Below are 17,528 nucleotides of genomic sequence, written 5' to 3'. Positions count from 1 at the left end.
TTTGTTTAGAGAAATGAAGAGTAAAAAGAAAAGAAAAAAAAAAAAAAAAAAGAGTTAGAGATTCGGGTTGCCTCCCGAATAGCGCTGGTTTATGCAGGTCCCGCACGACCGTTTACCTCTACATTACACACAGATTGATCGAACCTCTTTACATGTTGGCATCCATCAAGGTCGAATTCTTCACTTTCGAGCATCTTCTCAATAGCAGCTACCTCATTGCTCCATATACTGCCATCACCTGTGGAGACTCAAGACAAAGTACCGCCTCTAAGGGGTCTCTATAGAGAGCTTGGGGCATGTTATCATGGCAAATTACATCAACCACATCAATACTCCAACACTTTTCCTCTAGCATAGGACTTTTCAAAGCAGTGCTTAGATTAAAAGTGACCTCATCATCTCCAACAGATAGTGTAAGCTTACCATTTTTCACATCAATGACGGCACCTGCAGTGTGAAGGAATGGCCGACCCAAAATGATTGGAATTTGCCTATCTTCCTCCATATCAAGTACAACAAAGTCCACGGGAATAAAAAATTTACCTACTCTAACAGGTACATCCTCTAAAATACCTAGGGGGTATTTAACAGAACGGTCAGCCATTTGTAGAGTAATATTGGTAACTTTCAAACTTCCCATATTCAATTTGAGGACACAGACAATGGCATAACACTCACACTAGCCCCCAAATCACATAAAGCTTTTCAATGAACAAACTACCAATGTGACAAGGTATAGAGAAACTACCAGGGTCTTTTAATTTTGGTGGAGATTTATTTTGTAAAATGGCACTACATTCTTCAGTAAAAGCAACTGTCTCCACCTCGTTAAAAGCCCTTTTCCTAGTCAAGATATCTTTCATAAATTTAGCATAAGCAGGCACTTGAGTAATTAATTCCGTGAAAGGAACTGTTACCTGAAGATTCTTGACGACTTCCAAAAACTTACCAAATTGCTTGTCCAGCTTACTCTTGAGGTGACGATTGGGGAAAGGAAGTTTGATAGGAGGAACCTCAATAGCAGGCTTTTTAGCTTCATTGGTCTCTTCATGTTCAGTGGCTTGCTGAGAGTTCTCCTTGTCTTTTTAGCTTCAGCTGAGACCTGTTCCCATCATTTTTCACGCTCAAAGTATCATCAATAGGCATGGGTGGTCCATTGTAGTGAGAACCACTTCGGAGAGTGATGGCATTTGCCGAATCTGTAGGCTGAACAGGTTGTGCTGGAAGAGCACCTTGTTGTCGAGTGAATTCGAAGTAGCCAATTGTGCCAACTGATTCTCCAACATCTTATTGTGAGCAAGAATGGACTCAATTTGTGCCTTATCAGCTTGTCGATCCTTTTGCATTTGTAGCATCATGTTTCTCATCTCAACCATCATTGGATCGGCAGGAGGTGCTTGTTGAGATGGATTGAAAGGGGTCTAGAGAAACCAGGAGGGTGTTGGGGAGGTGGTTGGTAGTATCTTTGGTTCAATTGTTGTGCTTGTGGTTGTGGTGCAGGAGGATTCAGGACATTAGTGCTCTTGTAAGACAGGTTAGGATGATTTCTCAATCCGGGATTGTATGTGTTGGAGTATGGGTTGTTCGGCCGATATGCTTGAAAAGCATTAACTTGTTCGAGAGAACTCCGACACTCTTGTGCCCAATGTCCAACTATGCCACAATTGTCACACATAATCTCGGAGGTAGTACCCAAAGCAGCAACACTTGCAGGAGAGGAGAGCTGCATATTGTCAAGTTTATTGCTGATGGCATTCATCTGTGCAGCTAATAAGGATATAGAATCTATCTCATGCTTTCCACCCTTGTTAGCTAGTCCTCGAGGATTACCATATTGAGAGTTGTGGATGGCCATCTCCTCGATCAAATCATGTGCAGCATCAATTTCTAGTTTCATGAATCTCCCATTTGCTGCAGAGTCAAGGATAAGTCTCGAGTTGTTCCCCAAACCATTGTAGAATCCTTGAACTAGAAACCATTTTTGTAGACCATGATGGGGACATTCTCTCTGAAGGTCTTTAAATCTTTCCCATGCCTCATGTAAAGACTCATCAGTCCCTTGGGTGAAGTTTGTAATCTGACTACGCAACCTAGCAGTCTTCTCTGGAGGGTAGTACTTTCTGTAGAAAGCTAGAGCCAAGGTATTCCAATCAGTGATCCCAAGAGTGGCTCGATTAATCCCATTGTACCACATCTTTGCCTTGTCTCGAAGTGAAAATGGGAAAAGAATCTCCCGAATCTGATCTTGTGTCACTCCCTGCTGCTTAATGGTAGAGCAATATTGGCAGAAATCTTGATAATGAAGATTGGGGTCTTCATTAGGTCCACCACCAAATTGTTTTCTTTCGATCATGTTTAGCAATGCAGGTTTGATCTCGAAATTTACAGCTTCGATTTCAGGCATTTGATTGCTTCTGGGAAGTTCAGCCAAAGAGGGTTGGGAAAAGTCAGTAAGTCTCCGAGCCATCTCTGGTTCTGGTGAAGCACAGAGACAATGCTGTAGAATCAGAGTCAGAATCCAAAGGATTATCTTCCCTTGGATTATCTCGCAACTGTCTGGAAAAGTTCTTCTGTCTGTTGAAGGATCTTTCGATTTCAGGATCAAATTGTAGGCAATCTGAACTCAAACTCCTGCGCATAGAAGAACTAAAGAACAAACAATTAAGAGATTTTGTCCCAAAGAACAAGTGTTCTCTGAGACGAGAGTATATAATCTAGACTCTAAAACAATTAAAGAAAATGGAACAAAACCGTTTCCCCGGCAACGGCGCCAAATTTTGACAGGCTAAAGTCGTATCACCTTATCAAAAGTAATCCTAAGTCCTCTAACAAAAGTAGTCAGGGAAGTAGGGTCGAATCCACAGAGAAACAGTGTTCTTTTCCTAATTGTCAGTCAAATCTAGAGTATAGGAACGAGTGTTTGTGTGTAATTATACTAAACTAAACTATAACTAATTCAAGAATTATCAATAATAAAAAGTCTAGGGCATAGGTTCACCAATGATCAATATTTGGGATGAAACACTAAAATCAACAATTAATAATGCAGTTAAACAGATTGATTCGCTCTCTCAAGTCTAAATCAAGCATAGAACGATATTAACAGGCTCTCGCAATTTATTAACACCAATTCTACCTATTGAAACTAGCCTTAATATCAAGTTTATACCTCTCGCGCATAACCTAATATTGCAACACTATAACAATCAAATCTGGCCAAATTGGATTGAATAGACATAAAAACATTCAATAGGAATCAACATGCATCAATAAAAATCAATACTTTAATTAAACATCCCTTCCTAATTGATCATGGATCCCCCTAAACCCTAGAAATAGACTACTCAATCATAATTGGGGAAAACATATTCACAAATAAATAAGCAAACATGAATTAATACTAAAGGATTGAATAGAAATAAGCAAAGAAGAGAAATAATACCAATTGTAGAACCAATCTTGCAAAAATCAAAGCTTCTATTGAAAATTCAATGTAAATTGGAGAAAAAGCAAAAACTAGGGTTCTTCAATAATTGAGAGAAAAAGAAAAATAACCTTTTATGAATTAATGCCGGAAAAAACAAAAAAATAAGATAGGAAATAATAATATTCCCTTGAGTCTTTATACCTTTCTATTTCCTAAAACAACTAGAAAAATAGAGTCCAATTCGTCAAAAGATAAAGCCTTATTCGACTAGGAAACCCGGATAATCCGCGGCCGCGGTTTTTCGGGCTGCAAAACAGCGTCAACTTGCAAAGACCATATCTCCCAAACTAGAAGTCATATCGGGGCGTGTAATATATCGTTGGAAAGCTCTTCAAGTCTAGTTTCCAACCCCACTGGAATCACGGAATTCCGATCTCTGGATAATAAGTTATGATCAAAAGAGTGCATGACTCAATTTCCATACTTCTTTTAATACGTTTCCGCTATGTTTGAGTTGCAATCCGACTTGAAGATGCCCTTTGGACTTCTCATTTGACTTAGCTCCTTCCTAGATGCTTCTCATGCTTAAGCTTATCCAATAATACTCCAATTGTGTTCTCAATACCTGAAAACTATCAAAAAACACCGAAAACACACACAAGAGTAATATCTTCTCAACTTAAGTACTATGTGCAATTATGGACTAATAATGCAACTAAATGATCCTAAAATGCAACCTAAATGCATCATGAAATGCCTATATTAATATGACTCATCAGTGCGGCACGACTTATAATGTATCACGGGTGCTTCGAACCATCTGGATTTCCCCAGAAAGTCATAAAACCACCCATTTATGATTTTGTGGTGCAGCCACGGAATGGCCCTAAAACGGTCGTAAAAGTTCTTCTTATGTCCGTTCAAAGCCGTGGGAGTTCTTAATATATCATCACATGTCCCCTCGAGCTATCCCATGACATTCGGTGCATGTGTCTCGTGGACGTCTAAAAGCGTGACATATAACCTTCAATTTTGACCGTATTAGGGCTCATTCGGGCTCGGTCATATTTTTCGCCGAAAACCTTCCTATGGGGTGCGACACGACTTATAATTCATCTCAGGTGCTTAGGACCATCTGAATTTCCCCAAAATTACACAACGACCCATTTCTTATTTTGTCGTGCAGTCACGGAATAACCTCGAACGGCCGTAAAACCTGTTCTTATTATCATTCAAAGTTATGGGAGTCCTTAATATAAGATCCCATGTCCCCTCGAGGCATCCCACAACATTCGGTACACGGGTCTCGTGGACGTCTAAACGCGTGACTTATAGCCTTCGAGTTTAACAGTATAGCGCTCTTTCGGACCCAAACATATTTTTTGCCGAAAACTTTCCTATGGGGTGCGACACGACTTATAACGCATCCCGAGTGATTCACACCATCTGAAATTTCCAAGAATGCCACCAAACGGCCCTATTTATTATTTTGTTGTCCAGCCACGGAATAACCCCGAAACGATCGTAAAAGTTGTTCTTAGACCCCTTCAAAGTCGTGGGTGTTCTTAATATAACATCCCATGTCCCCTCTAGGCATCCCAGATATTCGGTGCATGGGTCCCATAGACGTCTAAAAGCGTGACTTATAGCCTTCAATTTTGACCGTTTTAGGGCTCCTCTAGGTCTGGTCATATTTTTCGCCGAAAACTTTCCAATGGGGTTCGACACGACTTATAATGCATCAAAGGTGCTTCGCACCATCTAAATTGACACCGAATGCCACCAAACAACCCAATTCTAATCTCGTCGTGTAACTACGGAATGACCCCGAAACCGTTGTAAAAGTTGTTCTTATCCCCGTTCGAAGTCATGGGAGTCCTTAATATACCATCCCATATTCCCTCGAGGCATCCCACGACATTCGATACACGGGTATCGATGACGTATAAAAGCGTGACTTATAACCTTCAATTTTAACCATTTTAGGGCTCCTCCAGGACCGGTCATATTTTTTGCCGAAAATCTTCCTATAGGATGTGGCATGTCTTATAATGCATCGCGGGTGTTCAGCACCATCTGAATTGCCTCAGAATGCCACCAAACCACACATTTATGATTTTGTGGTTCAAACACAGGATGGCCAAATAACGGTCGTAAAAGTTGTTCTTATGTCTGATCAAAGTCGTGGGAGTCCTTAATATACCGTCTCATGTCCCCTCGAGGCATCCCACGACATTCGGTACACGGGTCATGTGGACGTCTAAAAGCGTGACTTATAGCCTTCAATTTTGACCGTTTTAGGGATCCTCCGGGCTCGATCATATTTTTCGACGAAAACCTTCCTGTGGGGTGCGGTAGAACCTATAATATCTGTTGGGTGCTTCGCACCATCTGAATTGCCCCAAAATGCTATCAAGCCACCCATTTACTCCTTTTTGGTGTAGCCATAGAATGGCCCCGAGATGATCGTAAAAATTGTTCTTATCCCCGTTCAAAGCTGTGGGAGTCCTTAATATACCATCCCATGTTCGCTCGAGGTATCCCACGACATTCGGTGCACGGGTTTCGTGGACGTCTAAAAGCGTGACATATAATCTTCAATTTTCACCGTATTAGGGCTCCTCAAGGCCCGGTCATATTTTTCGTCGAAAACCTTATAGGGTACGACACGACTTATAATGCGTCCCGGGTGCTTAGCAGTTAGCACCATCTGAATTGGCCCAAAATGCCACCAAACGACCCATTTAATATTTTGTCGTGCACCCACGAAATGACCCGAAACGGTCGTGAAAGCTGATCTTATCCCCGTTCAAAGTCGTGGAAGTGCTTAATATACCATATCATATTCCTTCGAGTCATTCCACGACATTCGGTGCACGGGTTCCGTGAACGTCTAAAAGCGTGACTTGTAGCCTTCAATTTTGATCGTTTTTTTACTCCTCCGTTTTTTCACAATCCCAAGTTACAACTAGTTTAAGGTTGATGTTTTTTCACAATTCCAAGTTAAAGCTAGCTAGCCAAATGCCATATGTGAAAGTCAAGTTATTGCAATTAATGATGTGATAGGTAGAAATCAAATAGGTCAATTGATAAAATCTTAATGATGGTATATATCATTTGGGTTCAGAATTTGTGAATAGCATTGCATCTTGTAGCTCTTTATCACCCAAAAGAAAAGTTTAGGCTGATAGGCTCCCATATATTTTGAAAATAATAGAATATCCATCATCTAATGAAGTTTTTCTACTATTGTAATAGAGACTGAGTAGGTAAAATGCTTTAATATAATGCAACTATGCAAGTAGACAGCAAGGTCAACTCTCATAATTATTGGAGTGATTATCATCCAAAGTACTATTTTTGATGGTTAATTTTGCCTGACGCGTTAAAGAATAAGATGTTTGCAACCAAAATTGGTCTTCTTTAATCGGACGTGCAGTTTGTAAAATTGATATAGATAGTAGTAAAATGCAACTAACTAGGCCAACTAGCACATATATAACTTCTATGAAGATAATCTCAAATCAAATGTGACTATTATACTAATTCTTGAAGTGGTCAATCCAAAAGACCAAGTATTTACCTATGAGTAGGTCATGTTTTATGCCTTAGCTCCCTCTACAGACTGGTATTATATAAAGTATGAAGCCAACTATCTGTTCTCAAGCCTAGACTCGAGCATTTGATTCTGATCTTTTACAGAGTCCAAGCTTAGCTTATTGCCTATTGGGTTGTTTTCCTCTTGAGTATCCTTCGAAATGGCGGGCGTCCGAGCTATCTTGGTGGTGCTATTGGCAGCAGCAACTGCTATTGGGGCCTTCGCCAATGATCCTGACATGCTGCAAGATGTTTGTGTTGCTGATCGTACATCAGGTAATTGTATTGTCTTTGGTCTAGCTAATGCTTTGTGTTTTTCACATGTAATAGAGAATTCTACTGGTATATTCTGAAACTGTTGGTCTAGACTAGCTTAATTTGAAAATAATTATTACTACTCCATTATGTATCACCCTTACAGCCTCACCTACACAGATATTCACCCGAAACAACTCAAAAAACACCTTTTTTTACATATATGCACCATGCTTAATGTACTTTGTTAGATAATAATATGCATTTTCCTATCATTAATCTAGGTATGCTCCTATTCTGAATCTATATATCCGATCAAACATGAAAATATAATCTTAACTGAAGTATACTGATTTGATGTTACAGGCATACTTATGAACGGGTTCTCTTGCAAAAATATGACCATGATAACTCCGGAGGACTTCTTCTTCGCTGGAATTTCTCAACCAGGCCAAATCACGAACAACATTCTTGGGTCGAAAGTCACCGGTGCAAACGTTCAAGACATCCCAGGCCTCAACACCTTGGGGGTCTCCATGGCTCGTGTCGATTTTGCACCTTATGGTCTAAATCCACCTCACATTCATCCTCGTGCCACCGAGATAATATTCGTTCTTCAGGGTGAATTATATGTGGCATTCATAACCACTAACAATAAGCTTATCTCCAAGGTTGTTAAGACTGGTGAAGTATTTGTTTTCCCTAGAGGTTTGGCTCACTACCAGAAAAACTTGTCCAAATATCCAACTTCTGTTATAGCTGCCTTTAACAGCCAACTTCCTGGCGCTCAACAGTTTGCAGCTGCTCTATTTACTTCTAATCCTTCTGTGCCTAATCATGTATTAGCTCAGACATTTAACATTAATGAACACAAAGTTGAGATGATTAGAGATGGCCTTACTCCTAAGTAAGTACTTCCTTTGGGAAATTTTATATATTCCAGTTTCATATACTTACATGTTAATATGTAATGTTGAAGTATTTGTAATTTGTAAGCATCAAACTTATGTATCTTTGATAAATGCCAATAATACTATCACTTGCAATTATATTGTTCTGTTATTTGACAAAGGAAAACGTTGGAATTGGACAAGTATTTTGTTTCCTCTTTCCTATAATCTTCTTAACAGGCATACCGCATACGCCAATTTATTCATACCTTACGTTCATATCATTGAAAAAATTAAACGTAGAAGTGTTGAAACTATGATGTGAATATATATACCATATTGATAAAAGAAGAGAAATAAATTTATTTTATAATGTAAAGGGGCTACTCACCTTATTGCCATATAATTTGAAGGTGGAAACTCATGTCAACTGTACACTCTCCCTATGAGTTAGAACCAATCCCCCACCATTTTAAGTTGCTCATTATTGAGCGGGAAAGGCTATTGTACTACTATAGATCTCCATTGCCTAAAAATAATACTTCGTCACACTGCTTATTTTTTGTTTATTTCTCTGACGGCCCGTTTGGTTAGTGGTTATAAATAGTGGTAATGGTAATGAATTTAGTGTAGATTTGTTAAGATTTTCACATGTTCATAACCATGGGAATGAAACTTTATCACAAAACATGGGTTTTCCTTTATAAATTTTCATTACCACCTAATACCACCTTCCCAAGTGGTAATGGATAGTAATGAGATTTTAGGAATAAAATGGATATCTTGTGATTAAGTAGCATTACCATTGGTAATAACATTGAATTTTTAGTACAAATTTACACTATAATGCATTACCATTCCCACCATTTATAACCTCTTACCAAACAGGCCGTGAGAGTTGTCCGAAAGTTGACTTCAGCTTGTTATACTTCACAGTTTCAGGCAATTGTTTAATAAGATCAACAAATTGACAAAAAGAAAATGGGAGAATAGCTTTTTGATTGATAATCATATATAACAGAGGATATTTTAGCTATTTGCATTAAGCTCAAGCTTCCTTCTTGAATGCGGCCCCTCCAGAATCATAGGGGTAGTAATTTATTGACAGCATATTCATATTATTATATTAATTAATTAATTAGAATTCTAATTTTTTCTTATGCCAAACTAAATGTCCACTTAATAATTTAATATTGTAATATGTTCATTAATGCATAAGCACAGCATCTTGTATGGATATCGTCTCATATCTTTTCTTCTGAAGATCCATGTGTAATATTGTAATAACTCACCATGAGAAGGTGATTGAAACCCAAAGTTGACCTGTATATTAAAACTCCCGTAAGTAATATCGCTAGTGGCACAGAGGAGCTCATTAATACTCCCTCTGTTTTTTTTTATCTTTCTCACTTGGAATCTTGACACTATTCATGCATAGAGATAATCTTCTCAAATGTTCTCAATTTATAAGAAAAAACATAGTCATGTGGGATCTTGTTTGATTCGTCTCAATTAATACTTAATTAATATTCAATCGTTATAATTTTTACTAATATATAATGAAAGATATTTAAGTTTTAAAACGTGCATTGGAAGACGCGCACAGGAAAGTGAGAATGATAAAAAAAAACAGAAGGAGTACCTTATTATATTGCTCACAAATCCTTATAATTTCAGCTGCAAAAAATCCTAATATTTAGAACAATCCTAATAATTAAATTTCATCAAAAAATCCTAATATTTAGAATAATCCTAATAATTTAAATTGTAAGGCCTTGACACAGAGATTTAGATAGAAGAGAAATAGAGAGAAACAAAAATTGAAGAACACATATGATGATAAAAGGGATAGAAGTGAATATCAAATAAAGTAACGTTTCACTTATTTTGAAAGGTTTAAAATGATAAGTGTATAATTTATTTTAGAACGGGAGAAGTATATGAATTTGAAATATCTCAAGAAGAGCATTGTAATTCGTAAACCATATTATACGTTCATAACAAATCTAGAAATGAAAAATATTGCTATTGTCTAGAACTAGCACATATTAATCCAAGCTTCGTTTAGAAACGTCAAAGGCCAAGGTAATCTTTTCAGGGTGACTAACCAACAGATGCATACATAAATCACTGTCAGTATGAGCATTGAAATGAGACCAGCAGAATGTTATGCTTCCCAAGAGGAGATTGATGAAAAAACGAGCATCAGGTTACAACACAAGCCCTTGCGATGACTCCTCCCCACTTCTTACATGAGTCGATGTTACGACAACTTTTGTATTACCAAGGATCTGAAGAGCTTGTCACATCTTTTGGAGAACCATAGTACCAAATCCATAACCTAAGAAAGTTGCAATGGCGATACCAAAAATTCCAGCAAGAATACCAGGAACTACCACAGAATGCCACCCTTTTGAAGTTGCCATTCCACAGGCAGTCGTGGGACCCCCAACATTGGCATTCGAGGCTATTAGCAACAGCTTCAAGTCAAAGCCAAACAGTTTGCCCAATCCAAGAATCAGAGCAAGATGGACAGATATTTGGATGAGGCAAAATAAGAATATACTAGGCGCATTGCTAATGACACTCCAAATGTTCCCACTTGCTCCCACCACAGCGAAGAAAAGCTGCATTTAGAGCAAGGGTTAAATAAATATATGTCATCTATACCTGGAAATACCGAACTAGTGGTGTTGGATTCATCAGAAGCATTGTCTAGCTTTTCGTAGTTTTCTATTTAATCTCAACGTACACAACCCACAAACATCATAAGCCAGAAATTTTGTGCAAGTTGTAGTAAAAACTTGTTGTATACTATAAGCATATGAATGTAGCCATAAGTGTTTTCTGTTATGAAAATTGTTTACCATGCCATATACTACTTCCTCCATTCCAAAATAAATGTAATAATTCTTTATTTTATGTGAGAGCTTCTTGAAAGAAGTGTTGCATTTATTTTGAACAGAGGAATAGTAGATTATGACTAAGACGAGGTCCTGTTATCAGTTTATGGGATATAAACTGATATGTCCGGCTTAAACTGATTAATGTCAGACTTGAACTGATTAATGTCAGACTTAAACTGATACTCGTCTCAGTCATGTCTTGCGTGAGACAGTCTCACACAAGACTTTTTGTTATGTCACATATATGGAACTAGAAAGCTATCCTCTGTAACATTATTTATTGGAGGTTATCAGCTATATATTGGGCCTATGTTGTAAAACTTATCTGAGCTTAAAAACTTTCAGACTTTTCCAAATCGTGAAAGTATTTTTATTAAACTTAATTACCTGGACTTAACTAGCCTGAACTTATATAGAAATTCTGAAAATTAGTTAGAATCTAATGTGAGGGAAGGACTGCAAGTCTGCAATATATATCTAATTAAATTACAGAACGAGCCACATGAATGACAGCAATACTTGTACTGTTGTGCACTTTGTATACAAAAATGTTTTAATTTTATGGAAAGATGCAAGAAAATAAACAAAATAAACAAGGGAAACTAAGGGAGAGGAGAGGCATACCAATAAATTAAGGTATTTGTTAAAAAAAAGTAAATTAGCGGATTAATTATTAAATTTTATAATTTTAATTTTGCATACCCATACTCATGTCCAAATTTCGGACAGTCCCTGCGTACTGATTTTTTGGCGGTGTCATACCACTATACCAGATACTTGGATCCATACCCATACATTTACCCAACACTCCTAGCCGAGTCTAGGTAACATAGTATCCAGAGTACCATACATAATAGTTTAAGAAGTGGTTAGTGGCACTTTAAATGTATACCACTATACCCTGAAATTAATTATTTTAAACAACGATAGAGAAATAGTTTAGTAAAAAAGTTTGCCGTTAGAAACTTCTCTAAAATTTAAGACTCTTGTTACTATTTTGAAAATATCAATTTTTTTTAACAAAGAAGCTCCTCAAACAACACTGATATTTCGTGACATGGATGGAGTATCACACATCAACATATTACACATGTATCCAGCTTGACTTCATGACAAAGCTTCTTGTATAGCTTATGAAGCAAGAACTGGAATGCTATATGCAGGCACTACCTTCTTCAGAAACTTAAAATACCAAAATCATTACCTTCTCAAATAACAAGTTCCAGACAGAGTGCACATCTAGAAAACAATACCACATTTTAAATTATCAAATAAATCAGAAACGTAATACCTGCATCAGAATCATAGCCATAACTTCTCCAGAAGGCGCTAGCTGACTAAATTGTCCAGGGAACACAGTTGCCAAGAGGACCACAATTATTGTTATTGCAGGAAGCAAACCACCCTGAATTTGGTAATAGTTAGTAAGAGAACTCCCAGCTTTGCATATTAGGAATGACACCGCTACAGCAATTGCAGAATGTAAAACAGGGAGTTTGTCACCAGCACCAGATCTCATGTCCATCATATCATCTGTTCAGTGAGCAGTTTCACTTAGGCAAAAAGTTCATGAAAACTATACATATAATGATTTCAAAATAAGAATAAGATATGAAACAGAAAGGGTGCTTCCCCTTGTTCAAGAGAAGGGGAGAATTTGAAAGTCTCGGTATCTTCACTACGTGAAACTAATTTCAGAAATATATTTCCCTCATAAAAGAAGAAAAGAAGAACACCATAGAATCCTCCCCCCCAACCAAAAGAAAGTGATGAAATGCAAAACCTGCAATCAGAAAAGCAAACTCTTAGGCTCCGTTTGGTAGGGCGTAATATAGTTTCAGTGTAAAATGATTTTCATGGAAAAAAATTTACAATGGAAAACACAATTCCAAAATTAGTTTTTCGTTGTTTGGTTCAATGTACGAAAAATGATGAAATGAAAGGAAAATGAAAGGGATAGTAAGGAGGTACTGAGAGGAGAGTAATTTTTCTCCAAAGGAAAATGGTTTTACACTCCTTTGCCAACCAAACAATGTAAAATTGAAAATAGAGGAAAACAGTTTTACAGGAAAACATTTTACGCCCTATCAAACGGAGCCTTAGTTTTCAATGAACACATGAGGAAAAGGCATCAAACGCAGACTTTTCGTTTAATCACGGGCTTTTATAGTTGTTACTTGTTATTCTCTTCCCAATTTTATGTTTTCCTTTTATTTTCCCTTTCTTCATGTTGAACTAGCACTAGCCCACTAGGTTTTCATCCTGAGACAGAGAGAACTATTTGCTTGTTTCCATATCATTTACCCAAAAAAAGAAATATGATAAGTTGTTCTAGATCATACCGCCAGTTGATGCTTCAGCTTCTGGAGGTATTCTAGCAGCTAATGCAAACAGTGTGGTAAAATATACAGCACATAGGACATTATCAGCAGCAAGTCCAGCTGTTAGCACAGAAGGAGAGATCTCAAGAGCTTCCGCGATGGCAACGTAGTTGACAGCTGTATCCATTCCAAAGGAGGTCGTGTGAGCTATGATACACAGCTTTAGGACAAAAGATTTAACAAAAACAGCTACCAGATTCAAATATATAAAAAAACTCATGAAAGGAAAGTAAATGACAGAAAATTTCTAGCATGATGATCATAGCAAACAAGGAATGTTAAATGTGCATTGAGACAATAGGATCTTCCGTCTTCAAAGCATTGTACTGCCAGTTACAGATTGAAAAGTGAAAACCATGTAACCTTCTTAACCCAACCAACTAACACAGTTTTAAAAGTTAAGAGGAATGGTGAAACAAGGTACAAAACTCCAAATCTATTTTATATTGTGAAATCACAACACATCACCTAGAAAAGGTCATTAAACATGCAGGTGCAAGAGAATGTTTTCAATCAAAACATCACTAAAAAGTTATGGTAGCCAATGCCGCTAAAGTAGCAAGTTCATTACCTCCACCAATATGTCTACCCATGAGAGCTGCAGCTATCTTCCATGCATCTCCACCAAGAGATCGCATTGGCACCAAAAAGAAAGCCACTGCAGTTCCAACAGTGGTTGCAACTACATATAACGAATGAGAACTTAGACTGATGAAAATAAACATCCTTAAACTAATTCCTGATATAATTTAAAAGAAAACAGAGAGTCTACAAGAGCAACATATATACGAAAAAGTTCCTAGAATTTGCAAAAGAAATATAACAGATTTTTCTCACGGTGGATTCAATTCTCTAGTTAAATTTTGTGAGAGGTATTCACTTTGTTTATTGCAGGAAAAAGTATGGACAGCTACCTTTTATATATCACTTTAACAAACACTTGACTCTAAAATTTTAAATTCTAGAACAACTACCTTTTAAGACTGTTTCTTCCATTAGCACTAGCATTTTACTATTTTAGTGTGCTTGAAACACTAAATATGGCTCACAAACTAGTTCCCTCCATTTTTCCTAAAATAAGATAAGAGAAATTGGTAACTAGAGCTCTTTTCTTTTTTTCCTTTTTTCTTTCAGTATCTTCGTTTTTTTTCTGGAGAGGTAGAGTAGATGTGAATGTTAAGCAAAGGGAACTTGAGCCCAACCAAGAGTACTTCGACCCAACATGTAACACAACCAAGAGTATTCCGACTTATAAAGCTATAACTAAGTCCAATGTCCTTGATAAACTGCCGGAGAAATAGTATTTTCCCAGATGAATTAGAGTGAACAGTTACAAGCCCAAATGTCCATGGAAAAGCCATGATCGTCCTTTCATCCTAGATCTTGAGCAAATATCAAAAAGAGATCTTAAAGAAAGGCCTAACTATAATGAATTTCCTACATTAAATTAAGTCTGACCAAAAATAAATAAACAGCCATATTGAGCTATTATGGAAACAACTTATGAAAAGGAACATTTCATAATATGTATGATGACATCCTCAAGCTTATTACTTACTGCAGTGTCCTCTTGTTGCAGGAACCTAATTCCACCTCCCAGTAACCTTTTCCCTTTGCTTGGCTGAGAGCTTCTGCCCATGCTTTTCGTTCCTCAACTTACAATTCTCAACTGCAACGCATTTGCATTTACCCAAATAAATATTTGGAAACTACCTAATAATTCCAATTAGACAAACTTAAACGCTCAACCAAATCTTAGGCAACAAGTAGACTCATTAATTCTTCTCAAGTCCTGAAAGCAGTTGTGTAACAAGGGCATGCTATAGGTATATGTGCTAATTGCCCCCAATGTTCCACTTTACTGAAAGAATGATAGATATTCTTCCTGAGTCATGAAAACGGCTGCGCAAAAGGACAAGCTTAACGTAAAGCATGCTCCACTTTACTAGGTAAAAGATATAAGATTTCAAAGATTAAACATCACAATCTTCGTAATAAGACGAAATAAGTCATCATTGTCCAGTATCTACAAGATATGGATTGCCATAATACATTCTATTGAGATTTGAGAGTAACTATTTGTACAATTAAAGAGTGCTACCTGATCCAATCAAGAACGCCAAAAGCAATTTGCCAGTGGATTGTATAACGTGGCGTATATCTGCTCTAAATAACAGCAAGGGAACAGCCAAAGGGAGCAGAAACTCGTTGACAACAGAATATGCTTTTGCTTTAGAAGCAATAAGCCCCAAGTTACTTGCAGCAAGCCCTACTAGTGTAGCAACTAATGGACCACTCAGTGCGCTCCCTATCTTCGTCTTCTCTGACCTGGAACCACAAGAACACTTACAATAAGGCAATCGCATCGCTAACAATTAACACTACATCCAATGGCCGACACAAAATATAACTTTTGTCTTCAAACATAATTTTGGTACTTGATCATCCCATGGCTATGCTAATTGCTGCTTCATTATGATGCTCCCATGCTTCTCAAGAATGAATGCAAACGAGTATATTTCTCACAATATCTTCACAAAAGTTATAAATCTAACGTATAAGGTTCTTATTACTCCTTCCATCCCTAATAAATTTCAATTAGACTCCTAAGAACTAGTAGAGGAAGCATGAAAGCGTAAATCTAATGAAAATTACTTGAACTATTCCTCAATTCCGCAAACTTAATGCACAAATCTCACACAATCTTACTTATCCATACTCTTGATACACAGTGTGACTTTGAACTTTAAAGCAAATACAGTGTTCAATCTACACTTGAAAATTCAATTTACTGCAAAAACCACCAAAAAGAAAGAGGAGAGAGAAAGAGAGTAAACAAACCAGAAACCAAACGCAGCGAAGGAAAAAAGAGCAGTCCACATTCCCCATGAATCATTAGGAGATATGATCGGCGATGACAACGACGATCTCACAGTGATCAAAGGTTTGAACGAACTCGTCTTCTTCGAAATTGCGGAGAAATTCACGAGATTATTGTGATTGAGAATGCGCTGATTTCCGTGGAATTCGGAGTTTGATGTCGACAATTTGTTGCGGAAGCATGGAATTCGATACCGGAGACTTGCCGCCGGCGATGTATAGTGCGATGTACGCGGCGGTGAAGAGACCGCCGACGGAAAGTTCAACAGCATTGCCGGCAGAAGCTCGGCCGAGAGAGAAATGTTGGAGAATGGAAAAGTAGACTAAAACAACTATGATGAACTATGAGTTTTTCCTTTTTTAGGAAATTTGTGAAGCATTTCTTATTTTTTTTGTCCCTTTTTTTTCAGATTTTTCATCATATTTTTTTGAGTTTTTTTATATTTTATTATGAAATTCCAAAGGAAAAATTGATTTAATCAGTCCTAACTATGGGCGCCCTGATAAACACAGTCCCAACTTTAATTTATTATTGTTCAGTCCCAACTTTTGAGGGTATTTTACAATAACGGTCCAGGTTAACCAGTAACCGGTTGAAGAGGTCAATTTTTTTTCAACAATTTTTACTTTTTTTTTTTACTGCTTTAACTCATCATTTTCTTCCTTCCTCCCTTCCCCTCCCTTGCCACTCCCCTCCCTGTTCTAACCCCTCTCTCTCTCCCTAACCACCACCCAACAAAATCCCCACCACCCAGCCCTCCCCCTCCCGCCAGTCGCGCCGCCCCCTCCCATTCCCCGCCAGTCGCTTCCTCCTCCCCTTCCCTGCACTCGCGCCGCCCTCCCTTTCCCGCAGACGCGCAACCCCTCCCTCCCGTCCTTCGCGCATAGTCGGATTTTTTTGGCATTTCAGAGGGTGTTTGCGGGGGAATGGAAGGGGAGGGGGTTTAGCGGCGTTTGCGGGGGAAGGGGAGGGGGTTAGCGGCATTTGCGGGGGAAGGGGAGGGGGGTTATGCGGCGGTTGCATAAGAAGGGGAGGGGGCTGCGGGGGGTGGGGAACGGGGGTAGGGGGGTGCTGCGGCAATGGCAGGGGAAGGGGAGGGGGCTGCGGGGGGTGGGGAAGGGGAGGGGGTGCGACAGTTGCATGCAGGGGGTGGGGGAGGGGTGGTGGCTGCGGGGGAGGGAGCGATGGGCT

The 17,528-nt window shown here is 38.3% G+C and overlaps 2 protein-coding genes and 1 non-coding gene across 3 annotated transcripts; 2 read left to right on the top strand and 1 right to left on the bottom strand.

Annotated features, from left to right (window-relative positions):
• The first annotated feature begins 1,985 nt into the window (after positions 1 to 1,985).
• Positions 1,986 to 2,092, top strand: LOC125496141 (small nucleolar RNA R71). The gene has a single exon (XR_007272843.1). It is a non-coding gene; the product is annotated as a small nucleolar RNA R71 (small nucleolar RNA).
• Positions 2,093 to 6,964: 4,872 nt separating this feature from the next.
• LOC104888605 (germin-like protein subfamily 2 member 4) lies at positions 6,965 to 8,328 on the top strand. Its single transcript, XM_010673628.3, has 2 exons — positions 6,965 to 7,300; positions 7,646 to 8,328. The coding sequence occupies exons 1-2, from the start codon at positions 7,186 to 7,188 to the stop codon at positions 8,188 to 8,190; spliced, it is 660 nt and encodes a 219-aa protein (XP_010671930.1). The 5' UTR covers positions 6,965 to 7,185; the 3' UTR covers positions 8,191 to 8,328.
• Positions 8,329 to 10,106: 1,778 nt separating this feature from the next.
• LOC104888385 (uncharacterized) lies at positions 10,107 to 16,833 on the bottom strand. The gene is made up of 6 exons (XM_010673339.4): positions 16,298 to 16,833; positions 15,558 to 15,784; positions 14,028 to 14,138; positions 13,418 to 13,573; positions 12,367 to 12,608; positions 10,107 to 10,796 (listed from the first exon to the last, which is right to left on the bottom strand). Exons 1-6 carry the CDS (start codon positions 16,606 to 16,608, stop codon positions 10,473 to 10,475), a joined length of 1,371 nt encoding a protein of 456 aa, XP_010671641.2. The 5' UTR covers positions 16,609 to 16,833; the 3' UTR covers positions 10,107 to 10,472.
• Between the last annotated feature and the right edge of the window lie 695 nt (positions 16,834 to 17,528).

This window comes from Beta vulgaris, chromosome 3, assembly GCF_026745355.1.
Source record: "Beta vulgaris subsp. vulgaris cultivar EL10 chromosome 3, EL10.2, whole genome shotgun sequence".
Lineage (NCBI taxonomy): Eukaryota > Viridiplantae > Streptophyta > Magnoliopsida > Caryophyllales > Amaranthaceae > Beta > Beta vulgaris.
The sequence above is the reverse complement of the archived record's forward strand: the minus strand, read 5'-3'. Positions and strand labels throughout refer to the sequence as shown.